Source organism: Mytilus californianus, unplaced genomic scaffold (assembly GCF_021869535.1).
Source record: "Mytilus californianus isolate M0D057914Y unplaced genomic scaffold, xbMytCali1.0.p SCAF_1, whole genome shotgun sequence".
Classification (NCBI taxonomy): Eukaryota; Metazoa; Mollusca; class Bivalvia; order Mytilida; family Mytilidae; genus Mytilus; species Mytilus californianus.
The window spans coordinates 134,935,389-134,954,897 of NW_026262581.1; the positions used below are offsets into that span (position 1 = coordinate 134,935,389).

Below are 19,509 nucleotides of genomic sequence, written 5' to 3' on the forward strand. Positions count from 1 at the left end.
AATTACTAACTCAGGGGCAGCAACCCAACAACGGCTTGTCGGATTCGTCTGGAAATTTCAGGGCAGATAAATCTAAATCTGATGAACATTTTTTCCACCTGTCAGATTTGCTCTAAATGCTTTAGTTTCAGAGATATAAACCAAAAACTGCATTTTACCCCTATCTTCTATTTTTAACCAAGTCGTCCATGATGGTTGGAAGGCGGGGTCATCAGACAAATTTTTTAAACTAGATACCCTAATATTGATTATGGCCAAGTATGGTTAAATTTGTCTCAGTAGTTTCAGAGAAGAAGATTTTTGTAAAAGATTACAAAAACTTACAAAAAATTGTTAAAAATTTACTATTAAGTGCAATAACTCCTAAAGGGGTCAACTGACAATTTTGGTCATAACAACTTATTTGTAGATCTTACTTTGCTGAACATTATTGTTGTTTACAGTTTATCTCTATCTATAATAATATTCAAGATAATAACCAAAAACTGCAAAATTTCCTTAAAATTACCAATTCAGGGGCAGCAACCCAACAACAGGTTGTCAGATTTGTCTGAAAATTTCAGGGCAGATAGATCTTGACCTGATTATCAGTTTTACCCTATGTCAGATTTACTCTAAATGCTTTGGTTTCAGAGATATAAGCCAAAATCTACATTTTACCCCTATGTTCTATTTTTAGCCATGGCGGCCATCTTGGTTGGTTGGCGGGGTCATCGGACACATTTTTTAAACTAGATACCCTAATGATGATTGTGGCCAAGTTTGGTTAAATTTGGCCCAGTGGTTTCAGAGGAGAAGATTTTTGTAAAAAGCTAACGAAGACGACGACGAGGACGACGCCAGGTGAGCTAATAAAAAGGAGTATGTTCAATAAGGCCCTAATATGGCCCCTATTCCTAGCTAAAATTTCAAATTAGGATTTATTGACCATACCACAATAAATCATAGTTAAATCAAAGAATAGAAAGGAAAATGTATTTTTCTTGAAAATTTATGCATAAGCATTCTTTTCATGACGTCACAAATAGCAAAAATTTTGATTTTCCACGAACATTCCTTGAAAATTCATCAATTTATTATTTTTTTTTAATGGAAACATTGAGAGCATGCTTCAACAAAAAAAACCTTTTCACATACCTTTTTATATATTTGACTTGAATATTGGTTGTCTAACCCTAAAATCTATGTTTCCCAGGCCTAAATTTGGTTGAAATCCAGACAATTTTGTCAAATTTTATCAAAATCTTTTTTTTACCTTATTTAGGTTGAAAATGTTTACACTTTTTAAGGAAAACTTGACAAAAAAAGTTCTATTTGACTTTATTATGCATCTTGTCATCAACTTGAAACATTTTTTATCTTGATACAATGGGCTTACAATCAGGGGCCAAATATAGCCCTTACCAAACTTACTCCTTTGGACTTTTTTCAAGTGTTTTAATTAATATTGTCTCAGATGCATGAACATCTAACATACATGCATATTTGCATGTCAGGATCGGAGGCCATGGTTTTTTAATTTGTTGGTTTACAAATTTTTTAAATGAAAAAGTTGGGTCCGTCGGTCGAAAAAAAAAAAAAAAAATCTTACAAAACATAAATATGTATATAATATTTTTGGTATGCTATTTGGTCATCATTTCTTAAATATTAGATCCAAACATTATTGTTCAGCTGTTTAAAAACATACAATGTATGCCATCGTCATTTAATTTTGAAAAAAGGGGGGTATGTCCGCAAAAATTTATGGTCATATCACGAACGAGAAAAAATATCTGCATGTTGCTTTTTATCAACTTTCAGTAAACATGCTGATAATGATCTTCAAGCATGAAAACATCTGAAATAAAAGTTGCAAACACGTTGCTACAAAATAACACTTTACCATCCATGTCATAAACAAGATAGACTCGTCCACCAGAAAAACAAGGATATCGGTTTCATGCTTTGTCAGGCAATCCCGTTTTTTATATCCAAATGGATGAACTATATCTATGAAACAAGAAAATTCCAAATTGTTTGTGGATATCTTTAATTTTTTACTGGAAGTCTTTTACGTTTGGAAGGGTCCATTTCATCTATGAGATGAAAAATCTTAAGGAAAAAAGGAAAACAGACTTTTTGTAATGGGTTTTTAACATAGGTTTCGTTCCACAAAGTTATTTGCTCAAACAACATTTCAAGGTCAGTTGTAATTGTCTATTATTAGAAACACAAACTATGGATTATTTTTAAATTTTTTATTTGTTGAAAACAATATGTGTCATGAAAAAGTAGACTGTAATATCCTACCAACATGCACATCTGCATATCAAGATCTAACAACGCTCCAATTGAAGATGATACTCTAAGCCATGTAGTAGGATTTACTATGACAAGATCAGTGCTGAACAGGGCCATAATTTTAACTTGAAAGGGGCATAACTCTAAAAAAGAAATCAATGGACAAAGTTTACAGGGTCCAAGTAACACTTACCGTGTTTGTTCCACAGGCCAGTAGATGATGCACAGGATTTAACTCACAGCAGTTCACTTCACTAAAATAATATGCAAAACGGTAAATATGTATGTGCCTTAACTAAAGGGTAACAGTCGATTCTAAAAAAAAAAAGGCACACAAAATACAGTTATAAGTCTGACACGAATGGGCAATCGTTGTCAAGAATAACAGCTTATCAATAAATTTTGAATTATTTTATTTTGTGGATTCAATTAGAAAAGATAATATAATGAAACTAAATTTCATGATTTTATTGTTTGCTTTTGTACATGCAACTAAAATATATACTTAAGTTTTGGAATTAAATTTGGTCTTTACAAATATTCATGATATAAAACGACAACAAATCAATAAATGGAACAAGTAACAGCTATAATATAAATTTGTATCAGTAAGTCATTGTCAAAAATGAGTTTACTATTAAACTAACTTGAAGAAAATTGGAAAAACAATTGTAATGTAACATTTGAAACAAATACCTATTTATATCTGAATAAATTTCTTTATCTAATGAGAAATTTCCCAATTACACTACCTCAAACAATCATTCTTAATAAACTGGTTATGTAAAAGTAAATTGGTCAATCAATACTTGTGTAATTAAATATATATCTATAGTAGGACTGACAGATAGATAGAAGAACAAAGATGTACCATAATATGTATTATCTTTGATGGGCATACGATTATGTAATTCTCAGTACATTTTTGATGGATGTTAGGTGCAATCTATACATTTTCATGGGGAAAAGAATTTCAATTTTCATGTCTAATTATCTGTTTCATGAAATCATGTCCATCATGTCATAAGGCAAATTTCTAATATATAATTATGAGTATTTCCGTGGAGTATGTAGGAGTAATCCCAACCATGTTATATAGACTTGATTAAACTTTATATTAACTTACCTAGAATTAGTTGACAGAGGATTCAGAAATCTGCCTTGTTCTAAATTCAATCTGTAGATCTGTGAACTGAAATGTAATTAGATAATATCTCAGTCAGTCAAGTTAACAACATATCAAAATATGTAGGTTATGAACAGAATAGTTTTATAAGACAACATTTCACCAAGTTAATACATGTATGAAATCCTTTTATTTAGCAAAGTTTTAAAGGACAAAATGACATTTATAGTCTAAGTTGACCTCAATATAAATTAAAATAAAAAATGTGAAAATATATGAATTGTATTAATTAAATATTTCATTTAATAAAAAAATACAACAAGAAAAAGATGCATTTAATTCTTCAACCAAAAATGAGAATAGAAACAGTAATGTGGTTGACACAGAAACAGCTGTCATAAATCAAGCCAGATTTTTTACATTTGTTTTTTGGATTATGCATTGAAAGGCAATACAGTTGCTCAAAGTTTTCTTTTAAAAAAGAGGCTGAAGATATCAAAAGGAGAATAAAAAACATATGTCAAAGAGAGAAGCAGAAACCCGACAAAGTCATAGAGAAAAAAAACAAAAAATCATATGTCAAAGAGAGAAGCAGAGTCCTGACAAAGTCATGGAGAAAAAAAACAAAAAATTATATGTCAAAGAGAGAAGCAGAGTCCCGACAAAGTCATGGAGAAAAAAAACAAAAAATCATATGTCAAAGAGAGAAGCAGAGTCCCGACAAAGTCATGGAGAAAAAAAACAAAAAATCATATGTCAAAGAGAGAAGCAGAGTCCCGACAAAGTCATGGAGAAAAAAAACAAAAAACATATGTCAAAGAGAGAAGCAGAGTCCTGACAAAGTCATGGAGAAAAAAAAACAAAAAATCATATGTCAAAGAGAGAAGCAGAGTCCCGACAAAGTCATGGAGAAAAAAAACAAAAAATCATATGTCAAAGAGAGAAGCAGAGTCCCAACAAAGTCATGGAGAAAAAATACAAAAAACATATGTCAAAGAGAGAAGCAGAGTCCTGACAAAGTCATGGAGAAAAAAAACAAAAAATCATATGTCAAAGAGAGAAGCAGAGTCCTGACAAAGTCATGGAGAAAAAAAACAAAAAATCATATGTCAAAGAGAAAAGCAGAGTCCCGACAAAGTCATGGAGAAAAAAAACAAAAAATCATATGTCAAAGAGAGAAGCAGAGCCCGACAAAGTCATGGAGAAAAAAACCAAAAAATCATATGTCAAAAAAAGAAGCAGAGTCCCGACAAAGTCATGGAGAAAATAACACAAAAAATCATATGTCAAAGAGAGAAGCAGAGTCCCGACAAAGTCATGGAGAAAAAAAACAAAAAATCATATGTCAAAGAGAGAAGCAGAGTCCCGACAAAGTCATGGAGAAAAAAAACAAAAAATTATATGTCAAAGAGAGAAGCAGAGTCCCGACAAAGTCATGGAGAAAAAAAAACAAAAAATCATATGTCAAAGAGAGAAGCAGAGTCCCGACAAAGTCATGGAGAAAATAACACAAAAAATCATATGTCAAAGAGAGAAGCAGAGTCCCGACAAAGTCATGGAGAAAAAAAACAAAAAATCATATGTCAAAGAGAGAAGCAGAGTCCTGACAAAGTCATGGAGAAAAAAAACAAAAAAGGATGAAAGACAAACAACAGTCTACAAAACATTACATAAGAACCTAAGACGGAGTAACACACACCCCTGAACAAATCAAAGGTGATCTCAGGTGCTCTGGAAGGGTAAGCAGATCCTGCTCCGCATGTGGCACCCGTCTTGTTGCTCAGGGTAAAAAATGTGGATAGTGTCCACATGTGGACACAGATGATGCCCCCGCTTGCATAGCATATAGTTATAAAGGGACATAACTGAAGAACGGTAAAAGTGATGCTACCCAAATTTGAACTTGATCTGAGTTTTGTGGTAATAAGCATTGTGTGTAAGTCTCATAACATTTGGTTGAGGCTAACTTAAGTAGAGAACAGAAACTTACTAAAAATTCAGCAATTTTTCTATTTGTAAACACGCATAACTCTAGAACAGTTGTGTATAAGTTTTATAACATTTGGTTGAGACAAACTAAAGTTAGAGAATGGAAACGAAAAATTCAGCAATTTTTATGTTTATAAAGGGACATAACTCAAGAATGGTAAAAGTGTTCTCACCAAATTTCGTACTTAATCTGTATTATGTAGTAATAAGCATTGTGTATAAGTTTCATAACATTTGGTTGAGGCAAACTAAAGTTAGAAAACGGAAACAAAAAATTTGTACTTAGTTTTGTGGTAATGAATATTGTATATAGATTTCATAATGTTTGGTTGGGGCAAACTTAAGTTACAGAATGGAAACTAAAAATTTTGCAATCTTGCGATTTATAAAGGGGCATAACTCAATAATGGTTAAAGTGACACTACCCAAATTCAACTTGATCTGTGTTTTATCAGTGGAAGTCAAAATTAAACATTGCATTGTATAAAGCATTGATTGTAGTTGATTCAACTATAATCATGGACAAAGACAGACAACTCCGATTTAAAAAAAAAATTACTTGATATTTAGAAGAAACTTAACATTTTGCAATTTTTCCATTTATAAAGGGGCATAACTCTAGAACGGTTAAAGTGACGCCACCAAAATTCAAACTTGATCTGTGTTTTGTGGTAATAAGCATGTTGTATAAGTTTCATAACATTCGGTTGAGGCAAACTCAAGTTAGAGAACGGAAACCAATTTTGGGACATACGTACATACAGACGGACAAGGGTAAAACTTAATGCCCCCTCCGCTACACCGCTGGCATAAAAAATAAATTTGGTGTCACAATCAAGGAAAAAAGGAGGGAAATTGGCTATGACAATAGGAACATATCCCAGGTCATCTGTGACACAAAAATTTCAGTAAGTAGTCAACCAACTCATGATGGTGTTCATAAAACTTGACAAAGGATGACTTCAACTTTACCACTAGAAACACTTGGTCCAATAGCCACCTTGTAAGCAGCAACCCTCTATCAAGGAATTCATGATCAGGTAGGAAACACAAGCTCTGGAATATCATATCAACTTGGAGATATATATTCCATATGCAAGCTCTGCTGGAATGTTACTATATACAAATGAAAAGTTACAATTGGAAAGCAATTTTAAGGACATCTCCATTTTTCATACAATTTCATGGTAGAACATAATTCTTGAATTTTTCTAAATATTGTATATAAGTCAAACAATTTCTTCATTTTCAGCGTGGTTGAATAACATGCAGTATTATCATTGTCTAACCTAACACAAGCTTTCCAAAATTGTCAAAATAAATATTGATTTCAGTTGCCCCAGCAGTTTAAAAAGAATTTTTTTCAAGTGCTACATCGAGATCACAGCTTGCAGAGTGGTATGCCATATCTTTGTCGTTTTTGGGTATAGACTTACCTGACTGCAGCCATAAAGAGACCACAGCTTGCAGAGTGATATGCCATATCTCTGCCATATTTGGGTATTGACTTACCTAACTCCAGCAACATAGAGATCACAGCTTGCAGTGTTATATTACATATGTCTTCCATATTTCAGTATAGACTTATGTAACTCCAGCCACATAGAGATCACAGCTTGCAGTGTGATATGCCATATCTCTGCCATATTTGGGTATAGACTTACCTAACTCCAGCCACATAGAGATCACAGCTTGCAGTGTGATATGCCATATCTCTGCCATATTTGGGTATCCTCAATCTATAATATCTGCCATTTTGAGAATGAAGTTCTATGTATCTGTCATTTTGTAAAAATACAATCTGAAATAAAGCAATATAAATAATATCAAGTTTAAATGTACAGCCTGATTTATAACCTTGTTTGAATTTTGGTTTGCTTTAATTTACCTTTATTTTAAAGTTTTAACAATTATTATGAGTATTGTCTAATGTAAAGTGACTGCCTGGCGGATCTGAAAATAACTCACGAGATAAAACTCAACATTTTAGTTCCAGACCAAATATCAAAACATTTCTTAAAACATAATCTGAGTTATAGGTCACAAAAAATGCGAGAGTGGACCAGTGTTTTCCCCCAGAGGAGTTATGTACGGTAGTGCCTACATGCATTAATTTAGGCCCCATCCTTTAAAATTTTTTAATTCCCTTTTTCACTTATTAAGCCCATCATTCAAAAGTCATGACCACAATGCATTCACCCTTTCCTTCAAAAATTACTAAGGAAAAAATAGGTCGTCTTCCATCTCATATAATATATATATCATATTTCAGTAATAGTGAAATCCATGCTTTGGTATGAAAAACCCAAAATACCAGTCATATCAAAATTAAGTAAGCAAATGCACAACTGAACATCCTGAAAAAAAATATGTGCAAATTTGGTTGAATTCTGTCAAGCCATTTTTAAGGAGTTGAGGATTAACAACGTGTGACATGGACAATGCTTTTTGGCAGACAACAAAATAAAATGTCTAATAAAGTTCAAGTAAAAGATTATGAATACAGAAACAAACCTTTGAGTAATCATCTGATAGAAATTGAAACTTAACAACATCTGAATCAAGACCTCTCTCAAACTTCAATGACATCTGAGATACATCGTAACATCTTACTTTTGGTTTATATGTACCTGTAAAAAGAGGATAAAAACAGAATTAGTTTAGCATTGCAAGTTCAAACAAAGGGAAACAATAAAGATATGCAGCAACATCATAATCTTATATCTTGGTCTAGTTTTTATGTGGTAATAATTACATTACATGTATGTTTCATTATAATACGTTATTTCGATTGGCCAACAGCAATCTCGTGTCATTCTGAAATTAACCTTTATTTCAAAACTAAATGTAACATTCATCATGTTCATGATCACACTAGCTTCCACAATAAATTGCACAGGTAAATAAAAGAAAAACTTCATAGAAATCGTATTTTCATGATCCTAGCAAAAAAATGTAATTATAAGTATTGAATGCTTCTTTTAGTAATTTTATAGGTTGTAAAAGCGTTGACAGTGTGCACATTTCTAGAATGGAAATACAAAATGTACTTCGGTCAACGCTTTTACACCCTAATAGATTTACAAAAATCTAGAAGCATTCAATTCTTAATTAAAGAGAGACAAATTAAAAGTTTACATTTAATTTTAAAGAATTACATGTATATAAAACTTCCTTTAAGCATTTAAGGCAGAACTTGTGTTTTCAAATTTTGCTGTTGGTAGACGTGAACTTCAAGAACAATTGTATAATAGATTTTACATCAAGTTTTGACACAATAGTGCTTTAAAACTGTTAAAGACTGACTAATATGCTGAACAGGCACATAAAGTTTGTTGCGGGTTCAACATGTTTGTGAGCTCTCAGCCTCCCCCCTAACCTAGGACAAGGTGTAACAGCGCAACATTTGAGCAAACTGTTATAATCAATTGGCTTGAAACATCAGATCCTTACCTAACACAAAAACAACTAACAACAAGATTAGAAACACACAATATACCAATCTAAGAGTACTTAATAATACTGAAAACTAATTAAAAGTTGAATTTACCTAATGAATAAACCATATTACCTAAACTTATTCTCCAATAACTTCCCTAACTAACGTATTGAACTAAATGCATAAACTTTTATTTGAATCATTGAACCTTGAAAATTAGGTTAAGGTTAAGTAAACTCTATAGAGGACATGCACAGACTGTAATGAATCTGGACTAAACCTATAACAAGTACATGTGGTTTACTTGCCTAAACATGAATACTTGAACAATGAACCATGAAAAGGTCAAGGTAGGGTGAACCCTGCAAAATCGACAAAATTTGATTATTTGCTAAATTCAACAAAGATAGTTAACCTATTACACTAAGTAAATAAGAAAATTGTATAGCTTACAATATGGAATGGATTTTGCTCATTGATGAAGACTATACAGTGACCTATACTTGTTTACAGCCTCATCCTTTGGTCTCCAGATGGATAGTCTTACTCATTGGCATTCATACCACATCTCCTTATTTTTATACTAATCACAAAAACTAAATTGATCAATGAACAATGGAAAGGAGGTCAAAACAATGCAAACCCAGACAGACATATACACCTTACAATGATAAAACATGCATAGAACAAAAATAGTTCACATATTACCGATAATAACTAAAAGGAAAATGGAGTAAAACAAACAATAAAGTTTAAATTGATGTCATCAAAATATTGAACTGAAATCAAGGGCAATGGACATAAGACAGACAGACAGACAGAACATAAGGTGTAACACCACTAATTCGGGCCCAGCCAGAAAGCACATACCAGAAAAAAGTACATAGTTAACACAAAATAGTTCCTACGCATGAGTGTAACTTTCAAAATATGTAGAATATTTAGGTATTTTTTTATCAAATGAAAGCTGAATGACTGGTAATCATTGTAGAACACTTTTTGACTTATAATTTTGAATATTAAAAAAACTGCACCAAATTTTAAAAAGAGGGTACATTTTGCCTGTTTGTCAGATCCGAAGTACCTGCTTTGGTACATCCGAAGTTCTGGGAACCAGTTCTTTCTTATATGCCATTAAAGATATGTTGATTTTTTTCAGTACAAGACACCATAAAGTGTTGCTTTGACATGCAATGATTGTCACTTTATTTGAACTTAAAGTAAAAGAGCTGTGCCTCCTTGAAATTGAGGAATTTAACATAGAAAGCAATGGGGCCATGAATTAGTGGTGTACTTCCTATTACAGAGAATCATCAGAAATTTAATTTTTAGAAGTTGTACCTATTCCAATGAAAATTAGTCACATTTGATGTCAGTTATCATGTTTAATTATCTTTTTTGGATGAACAATTCTATAAAAGTGAAATTTCAGCTGTTAAATTGACATAATAAGATATTTTAGCCTTTTATGGTCATACAACATGCATGCAGTTATGACTTGACTCCAAGTTCTTATTTTTGCATAATTTGGGATTGAAATCAATAAAACATGTATATCATGACTTGTTTATGGTAAAAAAAGTAGCTCTTGGTCAAATAATCATATGATTTTTCAAGTTTTATTGGTTTTCTTATGGTAGCCTTTTACATTCTTGGCAATTGGTATATACTCATATAAGAATTCCAAAATCTCACTGTACATGCAATTTTGAACCAGTTTAGCAAGTTATCCAGCTGAGGGATATATAAATTGCTCTTAATAATCTATGTTGTACCACAGAAGTATGGTTTATACCAAAAATGTCCCTTTTCCAATTTGAAGAAAAAAGGGGGGACACTATTCTTAATGATGTCTTAGGTTTGGACTAATATATTTTTATTAAATGAACAACCTCTGGTAAAAATATGACTATTGGTAAGCACATTGCTATCCTAATAGAAATTAACAAATAGAACAATGATATTGAGAATAAAAAAAGTATATTGGCCATTGGTAATATCCATATGCAGTTTTCTCTGAATAACCCATATGTTACTACCAGTCCAATTTGAGCTTAAAATTAGTAAAATAGTATTTGGACTAAAGCTTTATATGTTTTTTATTGCTTGAAATAGATCATAGAATGATATAAAGTAAAGCTGAAGTCAATATAGCAAGTTTGGTTCTGTTATAGGTGTAACACCACTAATTCTGGCCCGGCCAGAAAGCACATACCAGAAAGTAGTACATATTTAACACAAAAAAGTTCCTAAGCACGAGTGTAACTTTCAAAATATGTAGAATATTTAGGTATTTTTTTATCAAATGAAAGCTGAATGACTGGTGATCATTGTAGAACACTTTTTGACTTATAATTTTGAATATTAAAAAAACTGCACCAAATTTTAAAAAGAGGGTACATTTTGCCTGTTTGTCAGATCCGAAGTACCTGCTTTGGTACATCCGAAGTTCTGGGAACCAGTTCTTTCTTATATGTCATTAAAGGTATGTTGATTTTTTCAGTACAAGACACCATAAAGTGTTGCTTTGACATGCAATGATTGTCACTTTATTTGAACTTAAAGTAAAAGAGCTGTGCCTCTTTGAAATTGAGAATTTAACATAGAAAGCAATGGGGCCATGAATTAGTGGTGTACTTCCATAAGGCTGTAGACAAGATCTGAATTATTCAGCACTGAAAACTTTGCTTTTGTGTGTTTTGTTGCTGTGCATGTACTGATTTTGTGTCATGGCATGATGGGTGGATACCCCATAATCTTTGTTTTTCTATTAATGCTACAATACAAAAAATATTTTATTTTGTACACACTAAAGTATGCATACTAGATTTTAGATTTGATTTTGATTTTTGTGTTTTTAACACCACTTTTAAGCACCGCTTTTGGGCTATTTCGTGGCAGCCAGTTTTTATTGGTGGAGGAAGCCAGAGTGCCACCGACCTTCGATAGGAAAATTGACAACCCTAGTCAATTAAGATTGGAGTCTAGTGCACCCGCACAAGCGGGGTTCGAACTCACAACCTCAGTGTTGACTGGCTAGTGATTACAGAAGTAACTACTTAGACCACTTGGCCACCGAGGCCCATCTAGATTTTAGAACAACTAAAGCTAATCTAATTTGTATTAACCAGGTGTTGGACAAACTGAAACATTATAAAAAATTTAAAAATGTAAAAAAAAAAAAAATGGAATGAGTTTAAAGACAGAAAAGTTGTTTGGCATTGACATACTGCCCTTAATCTTCCTTTTCGAGATAATTATTAGTATTTACCAATATTTAAATTAGACAGTAGCCTAACATCAATCAAATTAAGGTTAGTTAAATTTGAGACCAGATCAATATTAATTACATTTTGAGATGTAGTAGTAGATACATTGTCTGAAAGAAAAGTGTTCACTTAATTTGATTTCAAAAATTGTCTTCACATGAATTATTTCTTAATATGAGAAAAAGCCTTAAGCTCATATCAAATTAACAGATGAGTGCATCAAAAGTCATCAATATTTAATTACAACTATAAAAGTACAAGAAAACTTATGATAATAAAACATATTATGTAATGGGAACAGAAATCTCAGTCAAACTGGAAATCAAGTACTTCTAAAAGTACAAACTCAATAGTACTAAACTCATCATAACTTCTGGGAAATTAATGCTTCTTAATTAACCTTGCAAGCACAATAGCAACTTGGACATAAAAGAAGTTTCTCTCACAAGAATCTGGTCTGTTTTAGTTTACATTTAAAAAAATATAGATGATACACAAAGAGCAATAACTTCTACTGGAAATGTTGTTTTGATCAATCTATAGTAAAAGCATTGTAATATTTATGTCACTATGGTATAAATATACACAAGTGAACTCATATCCAATATTCCATGTGTATTTTGTAACGTCAATATGGATGTTTTGGTAGTATCCAAAAAATATTTGCTTGTGATAAATAGTGTATTTTATTAATTTACTAAGATATTGCCTACAGAAATTAACAACAGTATTCACTCGAACACTGATGAAGTCTATTGCAAAAACATGATACTGTTTATGATGAGGGATGAACAAATTCTATGACTGATAAACAAATGTGACAACATTTCAACCAAAAGTTCTAATTACTACAAATGTTTATCTTAACATGAAAACAAATGACAGTGGCGAAAACTCTGGCAGAATGTCAACAAAAGTCTCATGAAAATAAATGACAGTGACGAAAACTCTGGCAGAATGACAACAAAAGTCTCATGAAAATATTAAATGACAGTGACGAAAACTCTGGCAGAATGACAACAAAAGTCTCATAAAAATAAATGACAGTGACGAAAACTCTGGCAGAATGACAACAAAAGTCTCATGAAAATAAATGACAGTGACGAAAACTCTGGCAGAATGACAACAAAAGTCTCATGAAAATAAATGACAGTGACGAAAACTCTGGCAGAATGACAACAAAAGTCTCATGAAAATAAATGACAGTGACGAAAACTCTGGCAGAATGACCACAAAAGTCTCATGAAAATAAATGACAGTGACAAAAACTCTGGCAGAATGACAATAAAAGTCTCATGAAAATAAACCATCTTCTTAAATTACAGCAGCCATATCATAGTCAGAAGTGATGGTCATCTAGAAAAATCATATCTACTTTTAATAATCTGCTGGTAAATTGAATGGAGTTAACAAAACTCAACAAAGAAACCAGGTACATAATTTTCTAAGTCAGACCTGTGTTACTAACTGGACAACACATATTACAGAATTACAACGATATTTACCTGCAGCACATATATACTGTCCATCATTGGTCACTCTAACACAGTGACTAACTGTTGGCATTTCAAAATCCTGCAGCAACTCAATTCGTCTTTGAAGATCTACAATAGTGTGTACTCTATTGATCATTACTGGTGCATTGTTAATTAATACTTTTAAAAGTGGTTCAAGCTTCTAAAATAAAGTCTTAAAAAGTTAACATTTGCCTAAAAAATTCTATCTTTACACTATGAATGAAAAAATTCTCTCAAGACTTGCATTACTTGTAAAAGTAAAATTGTAGCAATGGTGTGGAGAATAGGTGATTAAATAATAAAATGAGATAAATAGCAAATAGCACAACTTAATATTTGTGTTATCAACAATTATGAATTTAGAAATGTTTATGTGCATTTATCATTGCCATGTGATATTAACCAAATACGTTGCAATATCAGGAAATGCTGCATTCAAATAATGCTGTCAAAATGCAGCATGTAAGTTTCTTTTTTGCTAAACCGCTTCTGTTACAATTTTCACAATGCATGTAATATAAACATCTAAATAAAAGAAGAATGTGCCTGACGACACGAATGCCCCTGCTCAAGCTTTGCAAGTTTCCAAATTAAAAAGGAGCATAACGCTAGAACGGTAAATGACTTACTGCCCAAATTTGAACTCTGTCTGCTTGATGTGGTTCTTAGCATTGCGTATGAGTTTTATAAAATCTAGATGAGGAAAACTTAAATAAGAGTGCGGGGAAGGACGGACGGTCAAGGGTAACACTTAATGCCCTCTTTGCCTACGGCAGGGGCAAACAAATGTCAGAATTTAAAGTATTACAGGAAATACATATAAAGAATAACCATACCAACATCCTGCTTCTGTAGTGATCTTTTTCTTCTGTCTGATAACCACTGAAAATAATAATTCATTTATCATTAATTTATACACACATGTTTCAAGAATTTCATAATGACATTTCCTAACATAAATCATTCTGACAAATCTGTTGCAACATAATAATTCTAAATTTCTCATCTTAAGGTTCATGTGGACCCTATGGCTAAAATGGCTGCATTTTCACCTCAAAATGTACTCTGAGTACAGACAAACATGTGTATCTGGAAAAGTTTTAATGCATAGCATGCCCCAGATAAATAAAATTCAAATACATTTTATGTTTTAGGAAATTTAAAACTTAACTGGATTTTGCAGTGCACTTTTTTTCGTCCCTGCAGAAGATGATAAAATTAAAAAACAGTTGAGTTTCACTTGATATGGTCCACTCAGTGACACAGTTTCAATCACCAACTATTGTCAGGTATCTATTGTCCTTCTATTGTCCATTTCAAGTAACAGTTCACTTTAATTATTACCTGTAGGGAAGTTCTCAAACCTCTTTCCCAACTTTGTTTATTTTGGCACCTTCTGTGGGAACGAAAAAAAAGTGCACTGCAAAATCCAGTTAAGTTAAAATTTCCTAAAAACATAAAATGTTTTGAACTTTATCTAGCCATAGGGTCCACATGAAGCTTAAACCATGAGTCAATATTATACATTATTTAGGGAATTCATCCAAACTCCAGGGACAAATATGTACAATAGTTACAACATAATACATTTACCATGTTTACAAGTTATAATAACCATCTACATGTATCGGATCTCCTGTAGTTGGTGATTGCAATACTGGTATACCAGTATTGTCCACAATACTGGTATAAAAATTTTGTACCAGTATTGTAACTTTTTTTTTAAAAAACAGCAATACTGGTACATTACTGATATACCAGTACTGTATTTGTATTGTTCATTTTACTTTAAGATGTATAATGAAAAATGAATTTTAAGCAAAATTAGATATTGAAGATCAATGAAGGGAGATTAAATGAACTCAAAAAGATTATAGAGGATAATACACCAGTTTCACATTTAACTGCGCATGTCTAATCTAATTAGTCAAACTATGAAATCATGCGATAATTTCCGCGAGTTCATCAACTGGGGGCTAACGGTTGATAAGCAGTGACAATGCAGACTTGGAAAAAAATCATCTGATTAAATGTTTGCGTTTATTACATGTCAAAGCAACATGAGCATCATTTGAATCAAAATATAAAAAATATATTGACGAGACAACTTTATCAACAATGACACATTCAAAGATTTTAAAACGGAATACTGCTGTGTTGTTGGTTGCGGTAATATACGATCTGATATGCCGCCTGGCTTTAATTGTACCTTTAATTGTCACAAATTCACGTTGAGGTCGTTCACTTAACGGGAAGAATAAATTAGATAAATAAGCGGGGCTCACTTCATCTACATAGTATTAGGTCATAAATTAAGAAGTCAATTAACACCTTAGCCATGTGGAATCAGGCCTTGTTTTACCTTGTACAATCTCACCAGGTGACAATTGATAAAAACGTACCATTATCTATACATACATAAGTTGTGCCACTTTAAATAGTACTGACTCCTCTGCACCAGGCACGAGGATGACATACCAGTTATGTGCAACTTCTTACAATATCTTACCATATCATTAATCATGTTAATGTCCCAATACACATTTTAATATGCACCCACCATGCCATATAGCACCGTCCCTTGGTGCCTCCTGCAGTTAAGCTAGATATACTCACAGAATTCTTTTTTTTTTGTTACTTTCTAGAGGTGTGCCTGAGACGAAGGTTTTATATATACTCCTATATATATATACGAATATGTGAAAACTGTTGTTTCTTATTTGTGTTTGTAACTATGTATACCGTATTGTTTATTATATTTGTAAAAATAATCTTATAATGATATTATATTATGCTCCTTGTGAGCCCATTTGATGGAAATAAAGCATCTTCTTCTTCTTCTTCATACAGTTACTGATAAAGGGCGACTATTTGATTGATTTATTCAACTTTTGTACACAATTATTTCCTGCATCCTGCAGATTATTCTTTTCCATCCTGCCTGGTCATACTTATTTATTTTTAACTCCTACTAGAATAATAATTTTCTAAACACCCCCCCCCCCCCCCCCTAAAATTCAAATGGTCATCCCCTTATACAGATATTTAAAATGTAAACCCTAGTACCTAATTTATACTTATTTATACTTATTTATCATGGCCAGTACGGACCTTAATGCCACTGGGAATATTTTAATAATTTAGGAGGGGGGGCATTCAGCAATTTGATCTTTTTTTTTATGGCAAAGCGTGGTAAATATAGGATATTCAATTAATTTTAATGGCATGAAAATGATAAAGTAAAATATGTAGAAAATTACTCTGGTTGCTGGGACGACTGAACCTCTGCATAGACGAAGTCGATCATGAACATAGCTTAGAAATTAAAATGGTATTGAATGCATTGTATTATAGTCTGATGTTTGAAATTAAAGATAAACCTGTATTTCTGATAGTATTTTAAAACTGCTTTTATATCTCTCTTCATTATCATGGCCGTATAAAATATCACTGATGCAGAAATATTTGAAACAAATGTACATTCAAATAAGAGGATGTGGTATGAGTGCCAATGAGACAACTCTCAATCCAAGTCACAATGTATAAGAAGTTAACAATTATAGGTCACACTGTCACAGTACGGTCTTCAACACGGAGCCGAGGCCCTGTCTACTACATGTCAATTTTTTTTGTCTGTATTCTGAAAGCATTTTATAAGAGCTATATCTTCCCACATTTTATTTTGATATTCTATCATTTATTTTTAACTTCAAATATTCTTATGATACCTTAAAATTTTTCTCTGTATAGTCCATACACAATGTTTCATATTTTTACAGCCTGTAGCTTAAAAACAAAACTTGGTGACCTATCATTGTGTTTTTCATATTTTTAACATATCACAATATATACTACATCTTTGACAAAGGATATAAGGACAAATTCTATCAATTTTGGTTTACACTTCTATACTACTATTAGTGGAAATTTCGATTATTTAGTAATGCCGGTAACTTGTCCTTGTACCCATAAAATTTCACGTAAAAGTCACCATAATAGTAACCTGTTTTTTTTAAAGAAAATTAAAAGTTCGAGTCTATGATACTAAACCTATATGTAGGCCGTAACCCCTTTACATGCATGTCACAGGCCGAAGATGCAAAAAAATATTTCAGAAAAACTATGAATTGATACTGGAACAGAACTGAAATTAAATGTATTTTCTTTTTATCAAATACTTTTCTCTTTTCAAGAAAAATCAAACTGATATACTGCAATGTACATAGCGCAGTAGGCAAAAGAAAACTAATTACAAGATTAATACTTTTTTAAAAACCATTTTACTAATATTAAAACACAACTGTTAGCAACAAGATGACTTATTTTCGGGTTTGAATTGTTTTGTGTCGGGACCTTTTAGAGCTTACTATTCGGTATGGATTTTTTCATTGTCGAGAGCTGTATGGTCATATATAGTTGCTTTCATCTGTCATTTTGGGTCTGGTGGATAGTTGTCTCGTTTGCAATCATACCACATCTTTTTATTTTAAATTTGTTAATCAAATAAACGATTATTAATATCTTAAACTTAAATAATCTCAAGCATACAATGAGAGAGAGATGTGTATTATTAGTTGATTTATTATCGTGTTGCTAAATATCAGAGTCAATTTGATGTAGCCCCCTGTCACGTATGATATCGTTAATTATTGCGGGATTTAAACTAAAACGCGCATAGGATTTCGAGATCAGCGTTGATAAGTCGCTTATGTGAAACTGGTCTATTGTGAAATCAATTAACAACCAGTTAAAAATAATTACTATACTTGTACAAATAAACAAAAGATTATTGTAAGGGATGACATCAAAAGATCAATGTAGGATAAAAAACTTTTATCCATATTGGTCAACCAATTTTTCCCAAAGTTAAATTCAGGAGGGGGGGTCAGTGAAAAAACTATTTGAATTAAGTTTTTTATCCTACATTGAACTTTTGATGTTGTCCCTAATTAACTCATCTTATTCAAACAATTGTTAATTATATAAATATCATGTATCTATCACAATACTTTATAAATAAAATTTATTTCTCAAAAAGAAAACATGGACAACGCGTCTTCACAAAGTATGGACGATGTTGTCCTATGGCTGATACATCTTTTCAAGGTATGGCCGATATATCCTATGAACGTCGTGGCAGTATTGACCTCGCCTCCTGCATCGAATTTATATAATAGATAAAAGAGGCAAGGTAATTTATTACTAACAGGTCACTTTTTGCATGAATGGTGACACCTTAAGATCATCCTTAGCATTGAGGACTACACTCTTAGAGCACCACTGAACAAGATATAAAGGCAACGTTTAGTGTCATAGACATGAATTAAAAAAAAAAATATTCCACTTTGTGACTCCCTCGTCACTTTTTCAGTTTTTTCATTAACCATAAAATATTTCTAGTCATTTACCTGAGGTAATGATTTTCCAGCACTTAAATTGTATATTTTCACATTGTTTGGATTAGAAACTTGCATATTAATAGCGTAAAAATAAAAATCAGATCACACGTGCAGTTGTTTACATTTTTTCAAAGGGAGACAACTTATTCAAGCTCTAACTACAATGAGTCATTGATTCCGGATACGAACTTTGGAAATTGTGAATATAAATACGAAAGTTTTCTTTTGATTCAGTTACATATAATCGAATACATAAAACATAATGCTCTTGTGAGCTCTTTGCCATATGAAGATAACATATACTTTACAAAAGTAAATAGAAAACAGAAAGCATACTGATGGCGGATATTCTGAGCAGCAAAAATTATTCAAAAATGCACTTTGGATAAATAACGTGCTTTTGATGGTCCGTTCAATTCGGTTGACCGTTAAGATTTTTCCACTCTGCACACTGCATTGCACTACCAAACAATTTTATCAATCAGAA

At 32.1% G+C, this 19,509-nt stretch overlaps 1 protein-coding gene across 1 annotated transcript in view; it reads right to left on the reverse strand.

The window, feature by feature from the left end:
* Window positions 1-19,174, reverse strand: part of LOC127735483 (nucleolar protein 10-like) — a 63,081-nt gene extending 43,907 nt beyond the window's left edge. Inside the window, exons 1-7 of the mRNA XM_052245659.1 lie at window positions 19,032-19,174; window positions 14,460-14,505; window positions 13,612-13,710; window positions 7,913-8,028; window positions 7,063-7,199; window positions 3,410-3,475; window positions 2,477-2,537 (exon numbers count right to left, since the gene is read on the reverse strand). Coding sequence (XP_052101619.1) covers window positions 2,477-2,537; window positions 3,410-3,475; window positions 7,063-7,199; window positions 7,913-8,028; window positions 13,612-13,710; window positions 14,460-14,505; window positions 19,032-19,097 — 591 coding nt within the window. The 5' untranslated portion in view covers window positions 19,098-19,174. The remainder of the gene's footprint in view (window positions 1-2,476; window positions 2,538-3,409; window positions 3,476-7,062; window positions 7,200-7,912; window positions 8,029-13,611; window positions 13,711-14,459; window positions 14,506-19,031) is intronic.
* Window positions 19,175-19,509: the final 335 nt, after the last annotated feature.